General features: G+C 45.9%; 2 protein-coding genes across 2 annotated transcripts in view; both read left to right on the top strand.

The window, feature by feature from the left end:
• The window catches only part of LOC139375035 (KIAA0586 ortholog), a 130,762-nt gene that overhangs the window by 22,977 nt on the left and 84,590 nt on the right, over positions 1-23,195 (top strand). The gene's annotated exons all lie outside the window — the stretch shown is intronic.
• Positions 173-3,279, top strand: LOC139375038 (interferon regulatory factor 2 binding protein-like). The gene has a single exon (XM_071116408.1). The coding sequence runs from the start codon at positions 596-598 to the stop codon at positions 2,603-2,605; it is 2,010 nt and encodes a 669-aa protein (XP_070972509.1). The 5' UTR covers positions 173-595; the 3' UTR covers positions 2,606-3,279.

The following is a 23,195-nucleotide window of genomic DNA, read 5'->3' as shown; positions in this document are numbered from 1 at the left end:
CATAAGAAATGAGTTTGTTTCATTATCATAAATTGTTTTACCATATTGAAGGTTTAGTTTTGCTGACATAAGCAAAAGTAACCTGTTTGAAACAGAATACATGTTTATTTAATAATAATGAATGGTATAATGATTACATCTAATATAAATGCCAATATTGTGCAAACCCGTATTCTGCTGCATGTAATTTGGTCAGCATCGTGCGCTCGTGTAGCCGAGCTCCCAGTCCATTCAGAAGATTAGGAGGGAGTGGTTTGAGTTTGCGCGTTTGGAAAGCAACAAGTGGCATGTCATTTGTTTCAAAGGAACTGCGGAACGTGGTGCTTGCGTCACTGCTCCAGCCAGGTGGCATTCCAATTGGGGAGAGGAGACGTGGAGGCACAATCAAAATTCCAAATCACAAACTAAGTAAGGATGTGAAGCGCGCTTAAAGCAAATTTCATTCCTACAACCCAACACTGCAAGTCACTGGCATCAGAAGTCAGGAGAGGAGCAGGAGAAGAAGAGGGTTTATTTTGTGTGGCAAATTCACGGACTGAAAAGAATTCCAAACGAAGAATCTGGGGGAAAAAGACCAAGGCAAGGGACATTAAACATGTCTTCTGCACAAGTATCGTCATCTCGGAGACAGTCATGTTACCTGTGCGATTTACCCCGTATGCCGTGGGCTATGATATGGGATTTTACGGAGGCAGTGTGCAGGGGTTGTGTGAATTATGAAGGTGCGGATCGGATAGAGTTTGTTATCGAAACTGCACGACACCTCAAACGAGCTCATGGTTTCCAAGGGGGGAGATCCCCCGGTCCACCACCGCCGCCCACAGTAAAAACACAGTCGGCAATATCTGCCAAGGAGACGGTGCAAATCAGCCATGTGGATGGACCCTCTAAACAACAACAGTCGGGGATGGACCGCTACTCTCTGAGTGCGGAAAGACCCCGCTTTGACTACTCCAGTATTGGCGCCCATGCCAGCAGACTTCCCAATGGAATGAGCGGTCCAAATGGGTTCCCCAAACCGGACGATGGTCCCCCAGAACTGAACCGACAGAGCCCGAACTCCCGTCGGAGCCACGGTCTCGCTGCGGTCCCAGGACAAATGAACGTTCCCCCCAACCTTCTCCCACAGACCATGTTGAATGGACCCTCCTCGGCAACAGCCATAGCCCCGCATAGCCTGTCCAGCCGCCCCCCTCCCCCATCCATTGTGGGACCCTCTTTGTCCATGGCCGCTCAGTCCATGTCAGAACAAGGTAAACGACCAGGTTCTGTGTCAAGCACTGACCAAGAGAGAGATCTGAAAGAGAAACAGCGTAACGCAGAGGCTTTGGCTGAGCTCAGTGAAAGTTTAAGGAACAGAAACGAAGACTGGGGAAACAAACCCAAAATAGTAAGGGACACTTTGGTTACTCTTTCGAACAGCTCCCCGTTTGATGTGAGATTTAAAAAGGACCATTCACTCGTGGGTAGGGTGTTTGCTTTCGATGCAGTGTCAAAGCCTGGAATGGACTATGAATTGAAAATATTTGTCGAGTACCCAAGTGGATCTGGTAATATATTTTCCAGCGCATCAGGGGTGGCCAAACAAATGTATCAGGACTGCATGAAAGACTTTGGCAGAGGGCTTTCCTCGGGCTTTAAATATTTGGAGTATGAGAAAAAGCATGGTTCGGGGGACTGGCGACTCCTGGGTGATTTGTTGCCCGAATCCGTCCGATTCTTCAAAGAGGGGCTGGGGGTTGAAATGTTGCCTCAGCCCTACATCGATGCCAGCTGCCCATTGCTGCCCACTGCTTTGGTCAACATCCCTCGTGCCTTGCCATCTACGAGTGCACCGAGGACTGGCGTACGTAAGCGTAAAGCCTCCCCAGAACCTGACTCTGTAGAGAGCGCGCTGAAACTATCTGAACAAGAACAGCAGAGGCAGCAGTGGATGGCCAGCCAGAGCGAGGCGTTAAAACTGACCATGGCATCCGGATCATTCGGTGCCTCACACGGGGGACCTCCGCCGCTTGGCCCTGGCCATTCTGTTCACTCAAGTCGCGCCACACCCCCTGAATCTGCGCCCCAGAATGGACAGTCTCCAATGGCCGCGCTCATGTCTGTCGCGGACACGTTGGGCAATGCGCACTCTCCGAAGGACAACAACTCTGTTCACTCTACAACATCCACCAGGCATAACAACAGCAGCCCAGTCTCCCCAGCCTCTGTTTCTGGGCAGAGGCGTTTGGCTTCCCGTAACGGAGAGCTCAATCTGGCCGGGACTCCCTCTCAGTCCAATGCGCATTCTGGCATGGATCAGGTCCACGCGCAAAACATTCCAGATTCTCCCATGGCAAACAACGGACCTCTGTGTTGTACCATTTGCCACGAACGTTTAGAGGATACCCATTTCGTTCAGTGTCCGTCAGTTCCCAACCATAAATTCTGTTTCCCTTGTTCTCGAGAGAGCATCAAAGCGCAGGGAGCAACTGGCGAGGTGTATTGTCCTAGCGGAGAGAAATGCCCCCTGGTAGGTTCTAATGTGCCTTGGGCGTTCATGCAAGGTGAGATAGCAACAATATTAGCTGGGGACGTTAAGGTAAAAAAGGAGAGAGACCCATAGGTGTGATCTTTGGCTTCCCATAGAAACGTGAATTTTAGTCGAATATATACACGTGTGATTACTCAAAACGGACAAAAATAGTCGATGTACAGAGACGTTCTCCACCTCATGTCTGTTTTTTTTTTTTTTTAAACAAAGGAACATGTGATGTCATGTCGCCTAATGTTATGGAGGGTGTTTTGACGGGTAGTAGTGTTGTATTTGGGTGGCAGTGACGAGTTAAAGCACTAACTTTATAATCACTGCTGCAGTTTTATTCCTTCCAATTAATGCACTTCTCTCATTATAAAAAGGCCAGTTTCTACTCCCAATGAATATATGTCTGTAAAATGAAACTACTCACAGTGAATATCCAATAACAGGTTACATTGCCCTATCTCCTGTATTGGGTACAAATCAATATGGGGATTTTTTTTTCTTCCTTATTTTATTTCATATCTTTAATTTTGTATGTTTTTTTACAGCAAATATCTCTTTTCATCTTGTGATCAAAAATATTTTACTACGTGTTATTAATTTCTCTTCCAGTTTGCTTTGATGATGCACGGATGCTTAAAAAGGTAGAGCAAAATGCTGTACATGAACGTAAACTGTTTGTTTATACATTTCTGTAGTAACAGAAGACTTGTAATGTGCCTTGGAGCTGAGTAAATTGTAATAAATTCCATTGATATTAACCCTGGGTGAAATGTCAGTTTTATTTAACAAGTTTAGACTGTTACAAACTCCGGGTCACCTGAGGTATAATGAATCATTCCTTTTAGTTTTGTGTCCATCAGTATATTTCTCAACCATAGCATTTGAACTATTTACAATGTTGTCCCTGACATAAGATTGGCTCTAATTGGAGATGACAACCTTTGACATTAACATCGGGTTCAAAAGTGTTTTATATTCATAAGTGTTTATTACACACACACCTTGCTGCAAAGCCAAGTTAACCATGTACTCAGATATATTTATATATATATATCTCTCAGATGATGCCAGGTTTTTATTCATAACCCCTTTCACTATGTCAAAGTAACATTGCTTTACATTCTACAGGGATGATCCCTGCTTAAATATTTTTCCATTTTAAATGAACGTTTTAGTCATTTAGCAGACACACTTGTCCAGAACAACTTACAAGAGCAATTAGGGTTAAGTTTCTTGCTCAAGGGCACATTGACAGATTTCCTTCCCCCCAAATGAGTATCACTTAGTTGCATCTATCTGAATGATAAATAGGTCTCTTGCATTGAATATTCCCACAATTTCAACGGCTGTGCCTCTCGGCAAGACAAGAAAAAGCGGCCTCAACAAGTTGGCATTGAATGTCATGTTGCTCTCCTCCAGGTGCTTGTAACAGTCAGCTGTTACGGCATGCTTCTCACTAACGACAGCTCATCTTTCTGATGGTTGTAGTATTGGTGCATGCTCAAGCAGTACTACGATTTCCCCGTGTTTACGCTGTGTGTGTGCTTCTGTCTGAAAATTGTTGCACATGCCTCAGTATAGCCAAAGGGAAGGCATTCCTCGTTTTCAATGCAGCAGGCAGGCGGTCATTGGACACGGTTCCTCACTGTTCCATTGGCCGGTGATAATAAAGATATATAGCACGGTTGGTGCATGCCTGTTATGTAGCTGCGCTTAATAGCCTAGCTCTGCTCTGGGTTATGGAGACAAATGGTCCTATGTACACACAGTCTGCAGCAGGCAGCATGGTTCCCAATCCCACGTGGCTCTGTGCCATGGAGCGCATAGAGCAGGTCGAGACTGGGAGGTCAGATAACCCCATAAATACCAACCAGGCTCAACTAGAGCCTTCTGTACTTGAGCTCGGGAAGAGATTAAGACAATGGCTGCTGTGTATGTCCCGGAAACATGTCACAAACTAGTATCCTCTTCCCAAGAGCACCAACCGATGTACATATATACTGGTTAATGGGAGGAGAAGAGCTTTGATACGCCCGTTGAGGAGTATTTGGTCATGTGAAGGCAGCAGCCCAGATGTAGCCTAAGCCTAAACATTGGGCTGACGTGTCTGAGTTTAGATGGGGTCTGTCCTCCAGCCTGGGATTGTTGGAGGTGGCGGCCTTTGTACTTTATCATCCCTGCTCGTTGGTGGGTTATGAGATGGTTCTTTAGATAGAGAGGTGAGTAAAGACTTTTCCTCAGAGACTCCTGTCTTCTATGTAATGCTCCGACCGACTGCCCGTAGTTAGTTTTGAATACTCTGTCCTGGTTACCGTCCCTGTTTCAAAGTAGGGTTTTTACCGCCTGGGGAATGCTATGGTCAAAATAATTGGTTGTACGCCAGAGGAAGACGGGGTTGTTAGTGTCGAGTTTCTCAAATTTGGTTCACACAAATTGGCTCATCAGTTCGAATAGAGAAAACAGCTGTCTGAGTGAGTAAGCGACACCCCCTCCCCCCTTTCTCCAAGTCTGATTTAAAAACAAATCTCACACTAATTTTCTCACTTTTTTCATCTCCCAGACGGCATTATCCGACTATAGTATATCCAAAATAATCTCTCTATTTACCAACATGTGCACACCCCCAACAAAAACAGTCCTATAGAAACCTTAGGCTGGGATTGAGGCATTGAATCGTAGCGACCTATCTAATGGTGCATTGCAGTGCCTCAGTTTCCATTGGCCTATCTATCCCAGGTGCTGTGAGGCAACAAAGCACCTGGTTTGGGATGGAACATGTCTCTATTGTCATGCTAAAACAGAACAGAGCAGCCCTTCCATGGTTAAGGTGCCTTTGGCTGTCTCAATACTTTAGGTTTCAGGTTGCAGTGTGCATGCAAAGGAGGGAGCAGAGGCACCTACTCACTCAGACACCCCTCAGGGAAGGATCTCTCTCTCTTCTCTCTCTCTCCCTCTCTTGCTCCCGACCTGTTTAGAATTCACAAGACTCCTCACTCGTTAGATTCAAATGCAGCCTCACACACACACACACTCACGTCGTACCATCACCTCCTTCATTCTGAGTGCAAAACACTGTCTCTTTTCTTTTCTCTCCTTCAGACCTCTGAATTACCTGAGGTAACAAACTCTAGCCTCTCGCTAGATTGCGTCTGGAATAGCTGATATGTTGCGTGAAATTCCGGAATCGGTTTAGTTGATAAACACCTTCTATACTTATAGGTTGTCTGGTGAAGAAATGATGATTGAACTGAAAAGGGACCACATTTTCTTCAGACATTTTTCTGAAAGTGTCTATGTATATGCCCTCCCTTTGCAACTTCTAAGAATTGCACTGATCACGTCTAATCGGCTCAAATACATGATTGAAAATATGGGCATTGTGAAAGTACGTCCGTGGCTGTTAGTGCCAAGCCGAACAGAGCGTGTGCAGTGTCATCCGGAGTAGGAGGAAGGCTGGTGTCGATGGAATTGCAGGGGGTTTCTGCTCCATCACATAGACCTAGGAGGGGAGGCCAAGCGAAAGAGGTCCTGCTGGTGCAACAGACGTCTGTCTGTCTGTTGTGTCTATCCTCAACTTAAGTGGTTGACTGATATCTCTGATGTCTTGAATGATGAGTTGCATCATTTCTTGGGGTATTGTCCCATAGGGCGGCGCACAACTGGCCCAGCGTCCTCCAGTTTGTAAATAAGAACTGAATGTAGTTTTTTTTACGAGGTTAAAGGGGATTTTGTGTTATTGCCGTGCATAACCACTTAAACAGTTAATTCCAGCACCTCATGACACATTTACCTCCAGAGAACAAACATATAACTGCTCATAACAGCAGCTACGTGATTATGAATGTTCTTCCGTTACAGTGTAGAAATATAATTCCAACCCCATTTCTCTCCTCAAACAAACCTAGTCTGGAGAGGCCAGGCATTCAGTGGACTGTTTCAGTTTACATTCTCAAATCACATCAGTATGTTTTCCTTCTGTTGGCCAGCCAGGGATGCCAGCCTGTCTCCCCCCTCCTCCCTTTCTCCCCAGCCAGGAAAAGTTTACAGCAGATGAAAATACCGCCTTCCCAAAGGTTACTCTGCAGTGCCACCGCTCTGCTCTGCTGTTGCCATGGGTTACCAGCCTTGTTCAAAACATCATTTATTCAGGAATGTGCTGCGGACACAAAGGGGGGAGGGAGGGAGAGAGACGACAGACTGGTGGTTAACCCTGCGTGCGCTGGAAGGACGATGTGTTTCCCCTTACACAGACTCTCTTTTTGGTTCATTTGCGTCGTGCTTCGATTCAATATACATATCTTTTTTCGTTGCATCGAATAAAATGTTGCCTGCTTTTGTAACTTTGCATTACTGGAGGTAATACTACATTACCCGAATAGCAACAAAACAATGCGCATGACATGCCTGGACGTATTCGGTGTGGCAAAGTATTTGTAACATATAGCAGATTGTTTTACAAATGCACAAAAATCACAGGTCAGCTTTGAAATCCCAGCTTCCTTTATTCTCATAGAAACAAGCAAACCACTTTCATCTGGTCGAGACTCGAGCATGCTGTTTCTAGGGGGAGGGGAAGTGTGTGTGGGGAAAGGGTTTTGTTTTCCCTCCCAGTGTCTCAAAGCCCAGCCATTTATAGATGGTGATGTCAGCACTATCTTTCACAGCCCTGGGCCTCCTTACCAGATAATGTATGCACTCAAACATTCCTCTCTGGCGAATGAGCTGCCGGGAGCTGCAGGCGTGTGCCCTCCCTCCTGCCTCTTTGTGCGACGCACAGCCGCAGCGCAGAGAGGAATTTCTTTATTTTTTTTAATTCCCACTTATTTTCTCCTTCGTCCTCCCGCCTTATTTCTCAAAAAATAAAAAGAGCTGGAAAGGCTGAGTTTTTATTTTATTTATTGTGATCTCTTTTTAGAGCGTCTTCACTCAATTGATTTGATAGTTAGCTGGACAAATAAATCGATGTTGAATGAGTATTTTCTTTGGTTTTAATCACCTTTGAGGGCTGATCTGCAACGTCCTACTCGTTTTACATATGCATTTAATCATATGTGTTTCCACTAGTGCATTTTAATTTGAATAGAATGTGTCTGTCCAATTGTCCTCTTATCAAATTAATGTTTTAAATTGGTTGGCAGAGATTATTTATTGTAAAAAAAAAAGTTAAAAAAAAATCAGGTTTCTTAATTGTCCAGTGCTGATACCCTTTGGAAAGAATTCCAAAACATTTGCTTTTCAAGGGAGATGCAGCCTACTGCAGCCATTCTGAAGTTAACCGCCAAATCTTAGAGGGGACCCCATGTTTAGTGGACACAAATAAAGGGGTGTTGTTTTTGGAGACACTGACAATAAGGTCACCAGTTTTCTCCTCTAGTTTCAAATGCTAGCACCTTCAGATTTGATTATTTTTTTCCTCTCTCTGTCCCGGCTGATGTTAGCTAGTCTTGTTATACTCCTTATTGCATAATTCCTAATTTCCTCCTCATGTTTTTAAAGTCATCTGTAATTCTTCTCTCATGTTAAACGTGAGGAAGCTGGAGAAGGGAAGGAGTTAACTCCACCCTCAACACTCTGTGTTAGTACTGCCCCTGCAGTCCCTGGCATGCAGGCTGGAGAAATGTAGCGCTTTCATTCTCTGCCTTGTTTACACCAGGCTCTGGCAGCCATCTTAGGCTGCTGCCACAAGCAAGGGAAGGGGCGCTGAGCTGCGTGCTCCTCGGGTTTCTCCCCAGCCCTCCAAGAGCACAGAGTTCAGACGGCAGACTGCCATGAATATCAACTACTACTGGGGCCAACTGTTCTCTGCAACATTCATCCCACAGATGAGAATGTTCTGTACGTTCACCCCTCAAGGATACAATGATATATCTGCCTTTTTTCCTGCATGCTCCCTTTCCCTCTAAGCTTCTGTTTGATATTTTGCATTGTTTGCATTATTTTTCTCCACACAGGTTTATTGTAATATAAGGCTCTCCTTTTGTCTTTTGTTAATCCATATTTAGAAAGGCCTGACAGATAGCACATGCTCCAGGGGAGTCATTTGACTGTATATCAGATAGCACATGCTCCGGGGGAGTCAGTCGCCTGTGTATATCAGATAGCACATGCTCCGGGGGGAGTCAGTCGACTGTGTGTCAGATAGCACATGCTCCGGGGGGAGTCAGTCGACTGTATATCAGATAGCACATGCTCCAGGGGGAGTCAGTCGACTGTGTGTCAGATAGCACATGCTCCAGGGGGAGTCAGTTGACTGTGTATATCAGATAGCACATGCTCCGGGGGAGTCAGTCGACTGTGTGTCAGATAGAACATGCTCCGGGGAATCAGTCGCCTGTGTGTCAGATAGCACATGCTCCGGGGGAGTCAGTCGACTGTGTGTCAGGGCATCCTTTGTCTCGGGCCTTGACTGGTCTAACATTGTGATAACAACCACATAATGAAAATAGTTAACATGAAGAGCACAGCATTCCCTTGGTTAAGATAACTTTACTCTGTCATTGGGAATGAAAGACACTCAAATCAAATGTAATATGTCACATGCACCAAATACAACAGGTGTAGACTTTACCATGAAATGCTTACTTGCGAGCACTTTCCCAACAATGCAGAGTTCATAAATAAGACAAATAAGCACAATAAAAAAGGAAATACTTACACAATAAAATAACATTAGCAAGGCTAATAGGTAACTAGTTCCTTGTTGGGTATCTGGCATGTACCGTGTCAATGTAATTGAGGTAATACTGCATGCACATGTTGGGGTGCAATTCACTAGGCAATCGGGATAGTGTGTGTTGGAGTGTCAGTGTAGTATGTGTGAGTCCAGTGAGTGTATATAGAGCCTGTGAAAGAGAGAACGTGCAACAAAAATGAGGGGTCAATGCAAATAGTCAGGGTGGCCATTTGATTAACTGTTCAGCAGTCTCATGGCTTGGAGGTAGAAGCTGTTCAGGTGCCTTTTGGTCCGGACTTGGTACTCCAGTACCGCTTGCTGTGCAGAGGGAACAGTCTATGACTTGGGTGGCTGGAGTCTTTGAACAGTTTTAGAGACTTCTTCTGACACCGCCTGGTATAGAGGTCCAGGATGGCAGGGAGCTCAGCCCCAGTGATGTACTGGGCCGTATACGCACTACCATATGTAGAGCCTCACAGTCGAATGCCAAGCAGTTGCCATACCAAGCGGTGATGAAACCAGTCAAGATGCTCTCAATGGTGCAGCTGTCAAACTTTTTGAGAATCTGGGGACCCATGCCAAATCTTTTCAGCCTCCTGAGGGGGAAAAGGAATTGTCGTGCCCTCTTCACAACTGTGTTTGTGTGTTCGGACCATGATGGGTCTTTAGTGATGTGGACACTGAGGAACTTGAAGCTCTCAAACCGCTCCACTACAGCCCCGTCGGTGTGAATGGGGGTGTGCTCGGCCCTCCGTATCATCTCCTTTGTCTGAGTCATGTGTTTCAAGTCATTTAACATATAACTGCAACAAGCGATAACTAGGATGTAGCCGTGGCCTAGTTTTTACATCAAGTAGGTCTGTAGGCCGTCACGTCACCACACTATTCAATTGTTTTCCATTGGCAACAACCGCTGATGAGAGGAAGCTAACAGCCTTGTGTCCTCTCAGGCATGGCAGAATTTCCATATCTAAGGCCAGGCCTCAACGGCTCTCTGTTGACATTTGGAATCCTCCCTCTGAGGAGTTTACTCTGACACTCTCCTGATCTTTCCCTCTAACCGTTTGCTGTGAATTATCAATGGAGGACGACTCCTTGTAGGGGGGGGGATTCTGAGGGGAACAACAACCCCCAGCGCAATAAACACTGACTGACCACCTTTCATTCAGCTCTGTCCAGTTCACTGGTTTTGTCTTGTAAATTGTAACAGTGTGAGACTCCTTTCCCTAGCCCAAACAAACAGCATGTCATAGAAAGTGTCGGTGTGGTGTTTCCAAAACATCACACAGAGAAAATGAATTGGAGATTACATGACATTATTCCTACATTATACTTCCAACCCACTACAGCCAGCCAGGGTCGACATCACCTTCATTTCCAGTGTGATCAGTATTTCTACACACTGTGGGGGATGGGGATCTGTGGACAGTGTTGCCAGATTCTATTGACACTTTCCAGCTCTATCAGCGCCAATAGGCTATGAGACCCCACACAATGTCTGTGTGCTGTAGTACAGCTGCAGTCACCTCCCTCCGACTCCCTTCATCATCTCGTCACCTGGGTCAAGTGTGGGTCGTTCCCTCTCTCTCTCCAAACATCTGTTGTGTGAATGAGGCTGCGATGGCTGATGCTAATTGAGGTGCTATAGCTAGCTGCCTGTCGTGTCTATCTACTGTCAAACTGCAGATGTGGCAGACTTCCTCTCGCACTTCCTCACACAGCTGACAAAAGTCTTTGAAAATGAAAGTTTCAATGATCCCTGTTGGGTTTCTGGCATGAACTAATAAATAGCGCTACTTTCCATTGAATTCAGTCTAGAAATACGCTGTTAATACTTATCAAAGAAAGTAGCCGTTTCACATTCAGACCTTATTTCTTTATGTAATACACTACATAGAAATGTGTCTTACAAAATGGTGTAATTTGGGGCTGGCTGCTGTGGGGGTAACAGCATTGGGCTCTTAGCACAGTTTGGAGCCGACTGGTACATGACGTATTCAGAGAGATGGCAATGTGTTCAAGCAGCAGTCGAGTCTTGGATGGCCTGGGCTGCCCCCTCAGTGCCAAAAACACACGTTCTTTTATATGAGAGACAAAGAGCCATACCTTCCCTGTCCAGCTAATAAAGACAGTAGCCTGTTCTGTTTTGCAGCAGTCAGCGGCATCGTGTTGCTGCCTGAGCTCCACTCCTTTCCCCTTTCGCTCCGCTAGCTACATATTATTGAAATTTGATGGTTGGTGGTTTCGCACAAATGAGCTGCAACTTTCCCTAGAGGTCAACATATAACATGCTGTATATGCTGATCTGATTCTGTACCTTTTTGGTACTGGAAAACAGATCTGCTAATAAATGAAATATGTACATTGTAAATAGTCATTTCATGCATGGTGATGTGCTGTATGACATGATGTAGGAGAATAACTGTATTATGTACTCATAATGATCATTTGTGAGTGATGGAAGTGCCAGTTGACATCTATCACAATGAATACTTTGCAGTAAGGTGTATATAACTAGTTACCTAACTGCCAAGTAATAGCATCTGTGTATGGCATGTAGTTATTTTGATTGCACGGGGGGATTACTTTTCAAGCAGCATGCCATTATTGAATTCCATTTCCTGATTGAAAGCATTAAGGTATTACTTCACATTTTTACACACGCACTATTATAAATCAAGACGAAGGGTAGCTCTAGCCTCCTCCCTTCTTCCTGCAGTAACCCCCTAGCTACCTGCGGTAAAGGGAATAGTACATTGTCTCTGTCATGAACTGTTGTGCACTAACCGAGCCACCGCACAGCTTCCACCAGATGCCTGTTACCATGGCGACGGAGCCATCGGGTGATGCTGATTGGATGGCGTAGAGTTGTTTTTTAAAATTTTGTTTTTTTTACCTCAATTGTCTCCAAAGGATTGTGTTTTTCTACTGGCGCTTTTCTCCCTCCAGAATGAATTTGAATGATAGTCTGCTGCATCCTGTGAGCTCTGCTATCTTTGGGATTAATTTAAAAACCTGATTACTACAGCACCTGATTATAAGGGGGGGGGGGGGGGGGGGTTGTGATGGATTCTGACTATGAAAAATTACTAGTTTTGTGTGCTGCTCCAGCCTGTAACTGAAAGACATAACGGAGCCAGGTAGTGGGTATGTTCCATTATGCGATGGGAGGCCTATTTTTGTCATATGAATGGATAGGTCTCGATGCATAGCACATCTGACCTGACCAGTTCTCCACTCCAGTTGAGAAAGGATGCATGTGTTTCAGTGCTGCCCAGGTGTAAAATACATTACAGAAACTCAGCCAGAACGACGCTAAATGAACATGGTGCTTTCCTGGTTTACAACAAGGAAACTGATGCTTGTGTCCTAAATAGCACCCTATTCCCTATATAGTACCTGTGGGGCATGGTCAGAAGCAGTGCACTATAAAGGGAGCAGTGTGTCATTTGGGACGCAGACCCAGATTTGTCTTGGTTAGTTAATTCCTGAGGTAAAATAGTAATTGCTCATCTGAGGTTATGTTTCAGATTCATGAGGCTCATTCATCTCTAAAATGCTACCAGCCAGTGTACTAAGTGTGAATACATTCCCTCACGGTGGCCAACACAGAACTGCCTGTGTACACTGCCAGGAGGACTCCTACAGGCCATTCCACGGTAGTGCGTCCACTGTCCAGCCACATGACGCATGCAGCCAGTGTGCTGCAGCCTCCCTGCCTGTCTGTCGTCTGTACGGCCTCCCCCTCCAGTGTGATTAATGGAGCTCTCTCCTCTCACCCCTCTCTGGACCACTGCTCACCCCCCACAGCCTGCGCTCTGTTTACCTGAAGACAGTGGATACACTTTAGTCTCTGGTATTTCTAGGCAACAGACATTTCCAAGTTTCAAGCCTCTGGTATAAGAGAGCGTCTGTGGTATACCTGCTGTGTTCTCTCCAAACTGACTTGTCCATCATACTGCCGTGTCTCTTTGGAAACCACTGTAGAATACTGATGGTCAGTTCCAAAAGTAAATAGTTGCTATCTTACAGCACTACTGCCTACTGTCTGGCCGTTTGTGTGTGCCCAGTTCTGTCCGTTCTACCAGTCATGTTAACAGAGCTGTGGTTCAGGCTAATTCTGGCCCAATGTTGCAGGGGAGACCGGAGCAGTCCGCCAAACATGGCCTGAACAGGGCCGGTCTGTTGGGTTTGTTTGGTTAACAGCCTCTTGGGTTACCCAAGCGGAGAGAGGACTCAGGCACGACTTTCTATTAGGTGTGTTATGATGACGGGTGAGGTTGTGGAAGAAATGAGACGTTATGGCTCAGAAAGCAGCTGTGGAGTATCATATAATACCTTAGTTTGTAGCCATGGTGGCTGGGTCACAAGAGAAAGAAAGAACAGAAGGATAGATGGATGTCTGGTTGCCGCTGGTTCTACTACTGCGGCTCGTTCCGGTCTGCTACGCCTTCAGCCTCAGTCAGTCAATGGGAGGACTGCTCTGGTGTCCTCTGCACTGCTTCTTTCTGTCTTTGCTCTGTTCTCTCCGTCTCTGCTCTGTTCTCTGCGCGGGGGGGAGGAGCAGCCAGCCAATGTCATTTTGATGTGACGAGCAGAGATGACACGGGCAGAAATAGCCCCCCGCTTACTCATTTAGCCGCTTGGTCCCAGTTTGCCCCAAACCCACTTGGCAGTTAATGTCTCCTCAGCCAATCACAGCCAGCTCTGTTGCTAGGTAATGGCTCCCTGGCCTCGCCTTTGAGGTATGCTTTGAGGTATGCTAATATGCTGCTGCCTCTGCCACTGGTGCATCCTCTCGGTGATGGGGAGGACTAGGAGATGCCTCTTACAAGTGAGCGTTTGTCTTTCTGAGAGGGGAGGAGAGGAAATTGAAATGCAGGAGAGAGGAGGACGTGTTGAGGTGGAGAAAAACAAGGAGGGGACTGACGGGAGGGATAGACGGACAGAAAATGGAATCGGGAGGATGTGGCAAAAACAGACCTTTTCGTCCCTTAAGGTTCACGTCCACTGAATGAATCACCACAGCACTTGATGATAGGACCAATGCTTTTGGATAGATGGGTGGGTGTATTTTACCAGCCTGGCAGTGCAGGCCAGGGCACAGGGCTGTGAAGACAGAGAGACTCACTGTGGCGTGAAGACATTCATTGAGGAGTGTGTTTTTTTTCCAATCTGCAGTAGATATGTGTTTAAGAGCGCCTCTGGCTCTGCAGTACTCAGGCCCGTGTTCAGTTCCACTCCCTGTAATGTGTAGTATAACTCTGCCTGCCATACCCGGCCAGTCACAGTCCCATTCCCAGACAGCCTGTTAAATACAGCGGGTCCTTTGACAAGCAGGCAGGCCTCTCACTCACTATATTAGGCTGTCCCTCCCTGCCTGCTTGCCCCATTAAACCAATCTGCAGCTATTAAATCAGCTTGTACTGTTCTGTTCATAGCCAAAACACATGGCTATGGCGCCCCTTACCATGGGCAGATCTGGAAGATGTTAGGATTTTACCAGTTAGAAATTCTGCAATTCTGTATGTTAAGGGTTAATGTATTGAACTATTTTAGGCAGTTGGAATTGCAAATACACCATTGTCCTTTTGTCTAGCTAACTCTCTGCGCCATATTATTGCAGTTAGTTAGATGAGACACAATGGCCTGGCACACCCTCCTTGGTTGTGGTAATAGGCACATGGCTTTATGTGTAGTGCGAAAACATACTCTTCACTGTTACCGAGGAGTATTCATTTACAATATTCATACATTGAATTGGGGACAGAGGACTTGGAGAGGGAGGGACGGGGGTTGATAGTCTGTTAGTAGCCCAAGGACCCAGCAGCACAATGTGGACGGATGGAATGGGTTCAAATTCCGAGATGCGGCATGCGATAAGAAGCCCCATTATGATGTGTTTATATTTAGGAGGAAGTAGGAGCCTGTTATGCCCGCTGCATAATTCCAGCCTCTTTATCCAGCAGCACAGCATAATGCTTAGTTGGGACTTTCTGCCTTGGGAGAGCCTAACTAAATCCACATTTTCTATGATTAAGTAGCAGCCTGCCTGCCAGCCACCAGAATAAATACGCCCCCGAAAAACACTCCAAGACAAACATAAATATGTATGGCCAGCATCCATCTGTCCGCATGCCCCCATTTGTTATATAAAAAGGACCTATACAGTCATAAAAAATGCTTGAGCTATATATTAACACAGATAAATATGAATGAGGAATGCGTCTACTGGGGGGACTGACGGACGGATGCGCTTTAATAACAGGCGTGTGTGTGTGGGTGGGTTGTGTGTGCTGTGAGCTGCTGAGCGCTGGGCTAGGATGAGGGGAGGGCTGTGTGGCCAGAACACAGTAGTGAGTAGAATACTAATGCATCCATATACCTTTTTGTTCTGAGTCTTTCTCTCTCCTTTGACCCACCCCACAGCTTCTCTCTCTCTCTCTCAAAATCAAGCTTGATTCTACGTTGAACGAAAATATTACCACAACATGTGAAGTGTTCTTCCCATGTTTCATGAGCTGAAATCAAAGATCCAAGAATTGTTCCACAAGCACAACAAGCTTATTTCTCTCAAATTGTGTGCACACATCTGTTTACATCCCTGTTAGTGTGCATTTCTCCTTTGCCAAGATAATCCATCCATCTGGCAGGTGTTAAACAGCATGATCATTACACAGGTGCACCTTGTGCTGGGGACAATAAAAGGACACACTAAAATGTGCAGTTTGGTCACACAGCACAATGCTGCAGTTTTGAGGGAGCGTGCAATTGGCATGCTGACTGCAGGAATGGCTACCAGAGTGGTCGCCAGAGAATTTAATGTTCATTTCTCTACCATAAACCGCCTCCAATGTCGTTTTAGAGAATTTGGCAGTATGCCCAACCGGCCTCACAACTGCAGACCACGTGTAACCACGCCAGTCCAGGACCCCCACATCCGGCTTCTTCACCTGCGGGATCGTCTGAGACCATATACCCGGATAGCTGATCAAACTGAGGAGTATTTCCATCTGTAAAAAAGCCTTTTTATGGGGAAAAACTCATTCTGATTGGCTGGGCCTGACTGCCCACCCATGGCTGCTCCCCTGCCCAGTCATGTGAAATCCATAGATTAGAACCTAATTTATTTATTTCAATTGACTGATTTCCTTATGTGAACTGTAACTCAGTAAAATTGTTGAAATTGTTGCGTTTTATATTTTTGTTCAGTGTATATATAAAACCACCAGGCAAGATACATGTTTTGTGCTTTGAAATGTGTTTGTGTCATGAATTACTGAGAAAAATAGCGTGTGTGTGCGCGTGCGTGTCTCCTCAGAATGAGGCAGCAGACGAGAGATCCCACATGCTGCGTTGTTCCCCTGGGATACAGTTGCTATGTTGAGCATCATTAATTCATACAGTGACCTTGACCACCTTGATAAAAACATTGATTTTACTTCCTCCCTTTTCATCGTTATCATGAAAATTCAGTCAATTCTGCCTCTTGTTCAGGACCCTGAAGGTCCAACACATCACTGACATATTCAGGGAAATTGCTTTTAAATTACATTGAGAAGGGGCTTCTCAGCAACCCCTACTTTTATCAGTGCATGGAAAGAAATGACTATAACCATTCATGATATCCAATTTCACTTTGCCCAGAGCTCTGGGGTTGAATGAAATGTGGTTGAACTTGTGTGTGGTCAAAGTATGGTACTTTTAGTTCAGACTCCACTGAAAATAATTGGCTAAACCAAATCCAGGCTTTTGATGTCATATAAAGCGGAAACGTTGAATGGTTCTGACTACAAAGCCGGGTCGGCATCAGGCTACAATAGGATGAACAAGGCTACACCACCTGAGTGTGAATGAATGGGCTTGTGGAAAGCAGAATCGTTTTCACCAACATCTTATGCAAGAAAGTGCATGCAGCAGGAGAGGGAGAAAGAGGACTCGAGTATCAAACGGAGTAAACTCAAGACGCAGGAGATGATTGTGGACTACAGGAAAAAGAGGACCGAGCACGCCCCCATTCTCATTGACGGGACTGTAGTGGAGCAGGTTGAGAGCTTCAAGTTCCTTGGCGTCCACATCAACAACAAACTAACATTGTCCAAGCACACCAAGACAGTCGTGAAGAGGGCACGACAAAACCTATTCTCCCTCAGGAAACTGAAAAGATTTGGCATGGGTCCTCAGATCCTCAAAAGATTTACAGCTGCACCATTAACAGCATCCTGACTGGTTGCATCACTGCCTGGTATGGCAACTGCTCGGCCTCCGACCGCAAGGCACTACAGAGGGTAGTGCGTACGGCCCAGTACATCACTGGGGCCAAGCTTCCTGCAATCCAGGACCTCTATACCAGGCGGTGTCAGAGGAAGGCCCTAAAAATTGTTAGACTCCAGCCACCCTAGTCATAGACTACATAATTATCTCAAATACCTCGACACCGGTGCCCCCGCACATTGACTCTGTACCGGTACCCCCTGTATATAGTCTCCACATTGACTTTGTACCGGTACCCCCTGTATATAGTCTCCACATTGACTCTGTACCGGTACCCCCTGTATATAGTCTCCACATTGACTCTGTACCGGTACCACCTGTATATAGCCTCCACATTGACTCTGTACCGGTACCACCTGTATATAGTCTCCACATTGACTCTGTACCGGTACCCCCTGTATATAGTCTCCACATTGACTCTGTACCGGTACCCCCTGTATATAGTCTCCACATTGACTCTGTACCGGTACCACCTGTATATAGTCTCCACATTGACTCTGTACCGGTACCACCTGTATATAGTCTCCACATTGACTCTGTACCGGTACCCCCTGTATATAGTCTCCACATTGACTCTGTACCGGTACCCCCTGTATTTGGTCTCCACATTGACTCTGTACCGGTACCCCCTGTATATAGTCTCCACATTGACTCTGTACCGGTACCACCTGTATATAGTCTCCACATTGACTCTGTACCGGTACCACCTGTATATAGTCTCCACATTGACTCTGTACCGGTACCACCTGTATATAGTCTCCACATTGACTCTGTACCGGTACCACCTGTATATAGTCTCCACATTGACTCTGTACCGGTACCACCTGTATATAGTCTCCACATTGACTCTGTACCGGTACCACCTGTATATAGTCTCCACATTGACTCTACCGGTACCACCTGTATATAGTCTCCACATTGACTCTGTACCGGTACCACCTGTATATAGTCTCCACATTGACTCTGTACCGGTACCACCTGTATATAGTCTCCACATTGACTCTGTACCGGTACCACCTGTATATAGTCTCCACATTGACTCTACCGGTACCACCTGTATATAGTCTCCACATTGACTCTGTACCGGTACCACCTGTATATAGTCTCCACATTGACTCTGTACCGGTACCACCTGTATATAGTCTCCACATTGACTCTACCGGTACCACCTGTATATAGTCTCCACATTGACTCTGTACCGGTACCACCTGTATATAGTCTCCACATTGACTCTGTACCGGTACCACCTGTATATAGTCTCCACATTGACTCTGTACCGGTACCACCTGTATATAGTCTCCACATTGACTCTGTACCGGTACCACCTGTATATAGTCTCCACATTGACTCTGTACCGGTACCACCTGTATATAGTCTCCACATTGACTCTGTACCGGTACCACCTGTATATAGTCTCCACATTGACTCTACCGGTACCACCTGTATATAGTCTCCACATTGACTCTGTACCGGTACCACCTGTATATAGTCTCCACATTGACTCTGTACCGGTACCACCTGTATATAGTCTCCACATTGACTCTGTACCGGTACCACCTGTATATAGTCTCCACATTGACTCTGTACCGGTACCCCCTGTATATAGTCTCCACATTGACTCTGTACCGGTACCCCCTGTATATAGTCTCCACATTGACTCTGTACCGGTACCCCCTGTATATAGTCTCCACATTGACTCTGTACCGGTACCACCTGTATATAGTCTCCACATTGACTCTGTACCGGTACCCCCTGTATATAGTCTCCACATTGACTCTGTACCGGTACCACCTGTATATAGCCTCCACATTGACTCTGTACCGGTACCCCCTGTATATAGCCTCCACATTGACTCTGTACCGGTACCCCCTGTATATAGCCTCCACATTGACTCTGTACCGGTACCACCTGTATATAGTCTCCACATTGACTCTGTACCGGTACCCCCTGTATATAGTCTCCACATTGACTCTGTACCGGTACCACCTGTATATAGTCTCCACATTGACTCTGTACCGGTACCCCCTGTATATAGTCTCCACATTGACTCTGTACCGGTACCCCCTGTATATAGCCTCCACATTGACTCTGTACCGGTACCACCTGTATATAGTCTCCACATTGACTCTGTACCGGTACCACCTGTATATAGTCTCCACATTGACTCTGTACCGGTACCACCTGTATATAGTCTCCACATTGACTCTGTACCGGTACCCCCTGTATATAGTCTCCACATTGACTCTGTACCGGTACCACCTGTATATAGTCTCCACATTGACTCTGTACCGGTACCCCCTGTATATAGTCTCCACATTGACTCTGTACCGGTACCACCTGTATATAGTCTCCACATTGACTCTGTACCGGTACCACCTGTATATAGTCTCCACATTGACTCTGTACCGGTACCACCTGTATATAGTCTCCACATTGACTCTACCGGTACCACCTGTATATAGTCTCCACATTGACTCTGTACCGGTACCACCTGTATATAGTCTCCACATTGACTCTGTACCGGTACCACCTGTATATAGTCTCCACATTGACTCTACCGGTACCACCTGTATATAGTCTCCACATTGACTCTGTACCGGTACCACCTGTATATAGCCTCCACATTGACTCTGTACCGGTACCACCTGTATATAGTCTCCACATTGACTCTGTACCGGTACCCCCTGTATATAGTCTCCACATTGACTCTGTACCGGTACCACCTGTATATAGCCTCCACATTGACTCTGTACCGGTACCACCTGTATATAGCCTCCACATTGACTCTACCGGTACCACCTGTATATAGCCTCCACATTGACTCTGTACCGGTACCACCTGTATATAGTCTCCACATTGACTCTGTACCGGTACCACCTGTATATAGTCTCCACATTGACTCTGTACCGGTACCACCTGTATATAGTCTCCACATTGACTCTGTACCGGTACCACCTGTATATAGTCTCCACATTGACTCTGTACCGGTACCACCTGTATATAGCCTCCACATTGACTCTGTACCGGTACCACCTGTATATAGTCTCCACATTGACTCTGTACCGGTACCACCTGTATATAGTCTCCACATTGACTCTGTACCGGTACCACCTGTATATAGTCTCCACATTGACTCTGTACCGGTACCACCTGTATATAGTCTCCACATTGACTCTGTACCGGTACCCCCTGTATATAGTCTCCACATTGACTCTGTACCGGTACCACCTGTATATAGTCTCCACATTGACTCTGTACCGGTACCACCTGTATATAGTCTCCACATTGACTCTACCGGTACCACCTGTATATAGTCTCCACATTGACTCTGTACCGGTACCACCTGTATATAGTCTCCACATTGACTCTGTACCGGTACCACCTGTATATAGTCTCCACATTGACTCTGTACCGGTACCACCTGTATATAGTCTCCACATTGACTCTGTACCGGTACCACCTGTATATAGCCTCCACATTGACTCTGTACCGGTACCACCTGTATATAGTCTCCACATTGACTCTGTACCGGTACCACCTGTATATAGTCTCCACATTGACTCTGTACCGGTACCACCTGTATATAGTCTCCACATTGACTCTGTACCGGTACCACCTGTATATAGCCTCCACATTGACTCTGTACCGGTACCCCCTGTATATAGTCTCCACATTGACTCTGTACCGGTACCCCCTGTATATAGTCTCCACATTGACTCTGTACCGGTACCACCTGTATATAGCCTCCACATTGACTCTGTACCGGTACCCCCTGTATATAGTCTCCACATTGACTCTGTACCGGTACCCCCTGTATATAGTCTCCACATTGACTCTGTACCGGTACCACCTGTATATAGTCTCCACATTGACTCTGTACCGGTACCACCTGTATATAGCCTCCACATTGACTCTGTACCGGTACCACCTGTATATAGTCTCCACATTGACTCTGTACCGGTACCCCCTGTATATAGTCTCCACATTGACTCTGTACCGGTACCACCTGTATATAGTCTCCACATTGACTCTGTACCGGTACCCCCTGTATATAGTCTCCACATTGACTCTGTACCGGTACCACCTGTATATAGTCTCCACATTGACTCTGTACCGGTACCCCCTGTATATAGTCTCCACATTGACTCTGTACCGGTACCACCTGTATATAGCCCAGCTGTAGTTATTTACTGCTGCACTTTAATTATTTGTTTTTCTTCTCTTACTTTTTAAACGTTTTATTTTTTTTAGGTATTTTCTTAAAACTGCATCATTGGTTAAGGGCTTCTAAGTAAGCATTTCACTGTAAGGTTACACCTGTTGTATTTAGCGAATGTGACAAATCAAATTTGATTTGATTTATATAAACGTATACTACACTCCCGAGTTGCGTATCACTTTTAACAAATTCCCTTATATAAGGTCAAGTAAAAACCCAAACCGGTATATTGTAGAATACGGTATACCGGTCAGCCCTAGGTCCCATAGTAGCCAGGAATCGGGGAATCAGTTGCCCAGAGCTCTGGGGTTGAATAAAATGTGTTTGATGAATGTTTGTGTGATCAAAGTATGTTATTCATAGTCCAGGCTCCAGATATCACAGCACAAATTGGTTAAACTAAACCCAGGCCTTTTTGTGTAAAAATGAAACAGATGTTGGATGGTTTTGACTACAAAGGCATTGGCCACTGCAAACAGTCTGAGTTACACCAATGACACCACCCTAGAGGGAACTACATTGGGCCGGAGGAGTGGCAGCTCTTCCTAGAATAGCTGCCGGGGCATCAGGTGATCAACGCAAACTACGGAGATGAGGTCACATTTGATTGATTTGGACATAGAGGGGCTGGAATTCAAACGTGTGCTGCTTGATGATAACGTCTCAATGAGATTGGGGGGCGTTTGGGGAGTGCTGGTGCTGTGGCATCCAAGGTAGAGGAATGGGGATATGACTGTGCTGGATGGAGGATGGTGCAGCAACAGGAAAAGACGCACGTGAAAACACCAGAGCAGAGAGGGTGGAGGGTGAGACCACCACCACCAGGCTCCCTGATATGCCTCTGATATTGATAAGATAATAGCAGCTATTCTGGTGGTGGTGGGAGTAATGACCGCATGTTGAAGGCAGGATGAGGATGGTTTTAGGAAGTGGCCAAAAGAATCCCAATGTTCAAGGGGGCGGGGGGCGGTTGAGGATCACATGTCAAACTCACAAAGACAGATGTTTTAAGAGCTAACCTACCGGATGTATTATATTTTGTTTTGAATCATTTCAGCTTTTTCTCTGTGGTTCATTCATCATTTTTTGAAGTCACTGGTTTGTCAAAGACATCCCCCTCGCCTCACACCCACTCTACACGTGTCATAGTTCCATCTATAAATACTCTATCTGGCTTAAGGATGGGATATGAATTGTCTCGACACCTCTCCTTTGCACTCACAAAGAGAGAGACATTTGAAACTGTCCCCATGGCGACGAGTCCTCGTTCTACCTTTTTCAGAGGAAGGGAAAGCAGTGGGAAGTCTCTCCTTCACATCTGGCACGGTCCTCTCTCCATCAACATCCCAATCTTTTTCAGCCCTTTTAGTTGAAGGTATCTTCCCCTCTTTTGTCCACCAGATTCCACTTTAAGTGTGTGTGTGTGTGTATGTGTGTGTGTGTGTTTGCCTGCCTCTGCAGGAGAGAAGGGCTGGCTAGAGAAACAGGCTGTGCTCAGTACAATA

The sequence above is a fragment of the Oncorhynchus clarkii genome, chromosome 19 (assembly GCF_045791955.1).
Source record: "Oncorhynchus clarkii lewisi isolate Uvic-CL-2024 chromosome 19, UVic_Ocla_1.0, whole genome shotgun sequence".
NCBI classification, from domain to species: domain Eukaryota; kingdom Metazoa; phylum Chordata; class Actinopteri; order Salmoniformes; family Salmonidae; genus Oncorhynchus; species Oncorhynchus clarkii.
This window is presented reverse-complemented; position numbering and strand designations above follow the sequence as displayed.

What these genes read in the sequence shown, in the direction of transcription:
- LOC139375038 (XM_071116408.1), top strand. Translation starts at nt 596, where the DNA reads ATGTCTTCTGCACAAGTATCGTCATCTCGGAGACAGTCATGTTACCTG.